Raw genomic sequence first — 6,617 nt, 5'->3', positions numbered from 1 at the left:
TATTTGTATAAGACTTTTTGGGAAACCCTAAAGCAAAACCATGAGAGTTTATGGTCAAAGTAGACAATATCATACCATTGTGTAGAGTCGTGTTCGTCTAACATGGTATCAGAGTCATGCCCTAAACTTAGCCGTGGGTTTATAATGGGAAATTCTAAAGCACATCCATGAGAACTTATGCTCAAACTAGACAATATCATACAATTGTGGAGAGTCGTGTTCGTCTAACAAATTTGATCTATAATTGCAGGTTTGAGATATTATCTTTGTGGGGTTTGTTTTTGCCTCCGCCGGGGGCGACGAGTTTGAGTATCTTTCTCGCCGGAGGGAAAGGGCAGGTTATCGGAGGGAAGGTTGTTGGCTCTTTGATTGCGTACGGACCGGTGATTGTCATCGCTTCGTCGTTTACCAATGTTGGTTATGAGAGGCTGCCGTTGGACGACGGCGGCGGCGGCGGCAGGGACCCGTCGGGTGGGTTGCCATTCTTGAATATGCCGTTGAACACGTCGGGGAATGAAGAACAGCTGCCGGTGGACGGATGGCGCGGTGGGAGAGCATCTTATTAAGCTTCAAGATTGGGGAAAAAAAGGTTAGGGAAATTGATATAATAATTGTTTAGATTAATGCTAATTTTATTGCGTTTGTGGTTTAAAGATCATTAGAGATTGGAAAACTTCTGTACCAAAACCAAAACCAAAGCAACCAACCCGATGAATTCCAATAATTTTCGGCAAATCTAAACCAGGTTTTCCTTTAAGTTCATCACAAAATATTTCTAGATCCCAATACACCAAATGCTAGATAGCTGATAAGAAGCACAATCCAGAAAACATAATATGTGCTCCGGCCACACTTTCGTAACTCCAAATACCCAGATTCGATATAGTCCTTTCTGTGATACTCCAACCCCCTAGCCACACTTTCGTAACTCCAAATACCCAGATTCGATATAGTCCTTTCTGTGATACTCCAACCCCCTATGAATTGGTTATTCCTAAACGAGTCATGAAGGGTATAACGAGAAAATTAATAATATTAATGTTAGTGATAGTATTATAACTCAAATGTTTGAAAATTAATAATATTTAATTTTTATAATAAATATTTGATTTTTAGATTTTTATAATTCTATAAGAAAAATAGAATTTCATTTAATAACTTAAAAGTTTAGTTTTTATATCTCAAAAAAAAAAAATTAATGTTATATTTGCTAGATATTCATTTTTAGCCAAATTAAATTTACGACTTAATTTGTTTAAAAAATAATTAAAAAAAAATGAGAGACGAGATGTCACGAGGTGGGTGCCACCTATTTCATCTTCCGTTCTCACGAAATTATTTATTTATTTATTTAGAGAATTACCACAGTAAATTTGGTAAATTTGGTAAATTTGGAAGGATCAAGTTCATGTAATTTTACTGTTTATTATTCTTTGATTTTTTTTAATATAGGTAAATTTGGAAGGATCAAGTTCATGTAATTTTACTGTTTATTATTCTTTGATTTTTTTTAATATAATAAATCATAATAAATCAACATATTTCATATATATATATATATAATTTAAATTTTAATATTAACGTAAACCTAATATTTAATTTAAAAATTATAATTAAAATCTAATATATTTATATTAAGCAGAGTAAAAAAATGGCAGTAACGGAGAATCACTCCCTTTCGAAGTGGATTCTAACAGATAAAATGAACATGTATGGTTGAGAAACAAATGAAACAAAACAGTAAATAATAAAAATTATTAGTTTTTGAGAGTAAGAAAATTTAACTACAGTAACTTCTTAGAGGCAGGAGTTCCGGCCATGTAGATGGTGCAGGGGGGTAAGAAAATTTAACTACAGTAACTTCTTAGAGGCAGGAGTTCCGGCCATGTAGATGGTGCAGGGGGTTCCGTCCAGTGCCATGCCGGAAGCCATGGAAATGTTGGCGGCGGCGGCGGCGGCGGCGGCGGCGGAAGGTACAAAGGAAGTGGGAGGATTATTGGCATACGTAGCCATTGGCGGCGGCGGCGGCGGCGGCGGAAGGTACAAAGGAAGTGGGAGGATTATTGGCATACGTAGCCATTTCATTCTCAGCAATCATTCCAGCTCTGGCCACATGAAGATCCATTTCAGCTTCCGCCTCTTTTGCTAGTCTTACCTCATGAGCCACCTCCACTCTTGCCTTTGCTAGCTCCTTCTCAACCTACAATTCTTGCTAGTCTTACCTCATGAGCCACCTCCACTCTTGCCTTTGCTAGCTCCTTCTCAACCTACAATTCAACCCTTTCATATAAACCCTAAATTTTCGTCTCGATTTAAAATCGTACACGTCTTTTTTATCACGGAGTTTCATTTTTTCTTAATAAAACGTCTCATTTCTATCCCAAATTTTAGCTTTTTAAAACATTTTTTAGATTTGAGCTAAAGAGTGTGAAATCGAGTAGATCAGTTTCTACACCAAGAAATGTTTTGTTCCTCACTCCAACTGATATTAGATCTTTATTGTCACATCGCTCGATGTCTGGCTCTGATACAATTTACAAATAGTTATACTAGGAAGAGGTTACCACACCCTTTCCCCACTCAAACTGATTTGTAATCTCACATTAAGCTAGTGATCGATTGTTGTTTGGTTCTAGGTGGACGAAGAGTTAGATGAGGAAAAAAAGTATTGAATGAGCCGAGCCGCAACTATGTTGTAGCTATCTCTTAATAATCGGATAGAGATTCAAAACCTACATGGTCTCCTAATATCAAACACCATTATAAAAGTTCTTTCTCATACACATTTAACAGTGAAAAACTGTCAGCTCATTTTCAAATGTGATACTAACATGAACGGATTTACGTGTTTACCTTCTCTTCGGCCTTTGCCTCGGCCTTGGCCTTGCGCAGGACGCTCATGTCGTGGAGTTTTTCCTTGACAGCTTGCATTTTTAATTTTTTTAATTTTTTTTTTTTTTGGAATAAAAAAAAATGGAATAGTTTCTTTAAAGTGATTTGAATGTTAATGATTAAATCTAAGTTTTGGTCATATTTATAGTTTAATTGCATTCACTCACTTGGTTTTTATTTGGACAATTGTAGAATAAGCATGAATTTTAGGAAAGAATTTGTGGTTCAATTGAAGCCCACTCTCAAATAATTTGTGGCCTTCGCANTTTTTTTTTTTTTTTTTTTTTTTTTTTTTTTTTTTTTTTTTTTTTTTTTTTTAATACTAGGAAATAATTATTTTTTTTTAAAAAAAAATATGAATATTGAATGGAAATCTTTAGATCCGGTTTATAATCATTTGAGTTTTATTTTCTAAAAGAAAACACGCCGATTTAGGGCATTGCAGTTAGGTATCACGGATCTCGGTATGATATTGTCTACTTTGAGTATAAGTTCTCGTGGCTTTGCTTTGGGTTTCCCAAAATGTCTCAAACCAATAGAGATAATATTTTTCTTCATTATAAACTCATGATCATTCTCTAAATTAGCCGACATGAAACTTTCATCCAACACCTCCTCTCGAACAAAGTACACATCTCCTTAATCGAGGCTTGACTCCTTTTTCTTTTGGAGTCTTAGTCATTTTTTACTATGTCAAGGCTCACAATACTTTTGTTCTGACATTTGAGGATTCTATTAACGTGACTAAGTTTAGGGCATGACTCTGATACCGTGTTAGGAATTCACAATACTTTTGTTCGACATTTGAGAATTCTGATAACATGACTGGAGCTTCAACTAAGTTTAGGACATGACTCTGATAACATGTTATGAATCACGGATCTCCATTGTCCACTTTGAGCATAAACTCTTATGGCTTAGCTTTGTGGGGACTTTGATATCAGTTAGGAATTACGAATCTCCACAATGATATGATATTGTCCACTTTGAGCATAAGTTTTTATAGTTTTGCGCTTCCTGATCTACCCCAAACAGACAAAAAAAAAATTGTATTACATTTTTGCTCGATATTTTACATTTTTTAATATAAATTATATTTAAAAATAAAAATTATCCATTAAAATTTTAATAATCATTCTTTCGAAGTATATAAATACATTTAAAAATAGAAACATAAAATAGGAGACGAACTCTAGATTGGCAAACCCTTCTAGCAAAGCTCCAAATTATTAGGCAATCAGTTTGGTTTTATGAAATTTACAGACAGAATTAATAGACATTTTTCCAACCAAGGACCATCTTTAAATCAAAAACTGAAACTGCTACTAGTTTTATACACTACAGATAGATTTAAGTTCTGGTTCCTGTCGACGATCTCTTCATCGTTTGGTACAATTCAACGTCGTTTTATAGCAGTCGACGTCGTTTTATTCAACCTTTGCCAGAATCCGAAGGACATCAAGACACATGACAGAAATGCAGCCATATGAACAGTGAACTTCTAGCTTCCACGATAGGTGGAAAATGAGAATGGTGAAAGCAGGAGAGGGACATGGAAGTGTTCCAGCTTCTGGGACTCCCTGATTTCGAACACGATAGAAACGTACGGGAAGAACCCAGCTGGGAAATACTTACCTGTGTTGAAGCTTATCCTGTATATTCCTGGATTTATAGCTTCAACCATGCTCAACAATTGGCCACTTCTGCCATCTTTGTCTGTTGCTGAAGACCCTTCGAGTGCCCAGCCACCAACATCAACCTCACCGAATAAGGGACGCGGTTGAGTACCAATCCACCTTTCCAAACGAACATCAATACCTGCAGCTGGAGATCCTTGTGCAACATCCAACACATGGGTTGTAATTGGTGGTCGAGTTCGAGTTAAAGTTTGTAACGTTTTTCCAGTTGAAGCTCCAGACGCAGTACTTAGATGCCCTCCGATAATGCTCACACGATCTTCTAGAGTTTGAAGATGAACAAAAGAGAGATTGTTACTAGGACATCTCAATCAATCTATTATTTTCAAAAAGGATTATGCCATATTCATCCATCTAGCTTAGCAGTTGAAAAAATTGGTTCAGTAAGTAAACCACTTAAAAAGATCAAGATGAATAGTTGATTCTTGGAATGCAAAGAATTAAGAAGTTTAATATCAATAGTTATTACTAGCAAGAAAAAAAAATTTCCTCATAGAAGAATGTGCTAGTTTTAGCATTCATTTTTAGACAAGCTGTGTTCTTAATCCATTCATCTCTTTGCCTTATGCACTCTTAATATAAAATTATGCAAGAAAACTAGTTTATGTTTAGTTGAACATGTTGGTTTTCCGACATTATATTTCACTGATTGTTGGATGAAAGTCCCACATCCGACTAATTTAGGGAATGATCATGGGTTTATAATCAAAGAATAGTATCTCCATTGGTTTCAGCCTTTTGGGGAAGCCCAAAGCAAAACCACGAGAGCTTATGCTCAAAGTGGACAAATATCATACCATTGTAGAGTGTTTATCTAACGTGGTATCAGAGCTATGCCCTAAATTTAGCCATGTCAATAGAATCCTCAAATGTCGAACAAATGACTCTAAAAGAAAAAGGAGTCAAGCCTCCCGCCTCGAAGGCATAGTAAAAAATGACTAAGACTCCAAAAGAAAAAGGAGTCGTGCCTCGATGAAGGGGAGACGTACTTTGTTCGAGGGGAGGTGTTGGATAAAAATCTCACATCCAGCTAATTCCCTGGGAATGATCATGGGTTTATAATCAAATAATACTATCTTCATTGGTTTGAGGCCTTTTGGGGAAGTCCATAGCAAAACTATATGGACAATTTCATACCATTGTGGAGAGTCGTGTTCGTTTAACACCGATAAATTTACTGTTCACTGAGAATAGATATAAGCGCAAGCTTGAAAGTTTAAGATGAATTTCCATGAAGATATGCACATAATAATACGAAACAGATAAATTAGTCTTTGCAAGTTCTTTTGTTATATTCATAACTAAGATTACCTTCTACTTTTCGTGCAAAAGCAGGAGGATAGCTCTCCTTTGTTGAAGAGGCATTTTGTTTCGTCGAGAAAAGCTTTGCAAGACGCAGTTCTGTTATTTTCATTTGCTCTTGAGCAGCAATCTCAAACTCAACTATGGGTCTATTTGAATACCGTTTCTGCAACAGGCAAAATTGCTCATAACTCAGATGAAGACAACATATTTGACTAGTTGAAGGGGGTTTTGTGGGGTTTTAGAACAAATCAACAACAAAACCAGTCAGTCGATTTCTAAGCAATGGCTCACAAATAAATCATAAGCAGAAGTAACCAACATAGCAATTCAATACAATGCAGCTTCTCATCAATTAGTTAGGTTTCAATAAAGTATAGAAGCTTTCGATAAGGACGATAAAGGTTTCTGTCTTACCGAAATCTGCACTCAACTTTGAAGAAAAAATATGCCAATGATAGAACAAAAACCAAAAAATATGGTAATCCTCTATCTGAACATCTTCACATAATGGTTTGCGTGATCACTATATAGAAAGATATTTTAGAAAAGATCAGGATCTACCTTTAATTCTGCAAGTATTTCGTCGGTGCTCCTTCCAGATGCACATATAAGAAATATAAATCCAAACTTTTTCTGGTACTGAATATTCCATTCAGCTAGCTCCTGCAAAGGCCATCAACACCTTGGAAGTCATTAACAGTAAATCACCACCCACAAACCCGT

At 35.8% G+C, this 6,617-nt stretch overlaps 2 protein-coding genes across 2 annotated transcripts; one reads left to right on the top strand and one right to left on the bottom strand.

The window, feature by feature from the left end:
- Positions 1 to 250: 250 nt before the first annotated feature.
- LOC111475231 (AT-hook motif nuclear-localized protein 23-like) lies at positions 251 to 566 on the top strand (the record flags this gene model as incomplete). The annotated part of the gene is made up of 1 exon (XM_023119832.1): positions 251 to 566. A coding segment is annotated over one exon (316 nt), but the record flags the coding sequence as incomplete, so codon positions are not given.
- Positions 567 to 4,085: 3,519 nt separating this feature from the next.
- On the bottom strand, positions 4,086 to 6,557 carry LOC111475233 (uric acid degradation bifunctional protein TTL; the record flags this gene model as incomplete). The annotated part of the gene is made up of 3 exons (XM_023119833.1): positions 4,086 to 4,851; positions 5,901 to 6,057; positions 6,456 to 6,557. Coding segments are annotated over 3 exons (717 nt in total), but the record flags the coding sequence as incomplete, so codon positions are not given.
- Between the last annotated feature and the right edge of the window lie 60 nt (positions 6,558 to 6,617).

The sequence above is a fragment of the Cucurbita maxima genome, unplaced genomic scaffold, assembly GCF_002738345.1.
Source record: "Cucurbita maxima cultivar Rimu unplaced genomic scaffold, Cmax_1.0 Cma_Scf01116, whole genome shotgun sequence".
Classification (NCBI taxonomy): Eukaryota; Viridiplantae; Streptophyta; class Magnoliopsida; order Cucurbitales; family Cucurbitaceae; genus Cucurbita; species Cucurbita maxima.
Note: the sequence above shows the minus strand (reverse complement) of the source record. Positions and strands in the feature narration are given on the sequence as shown.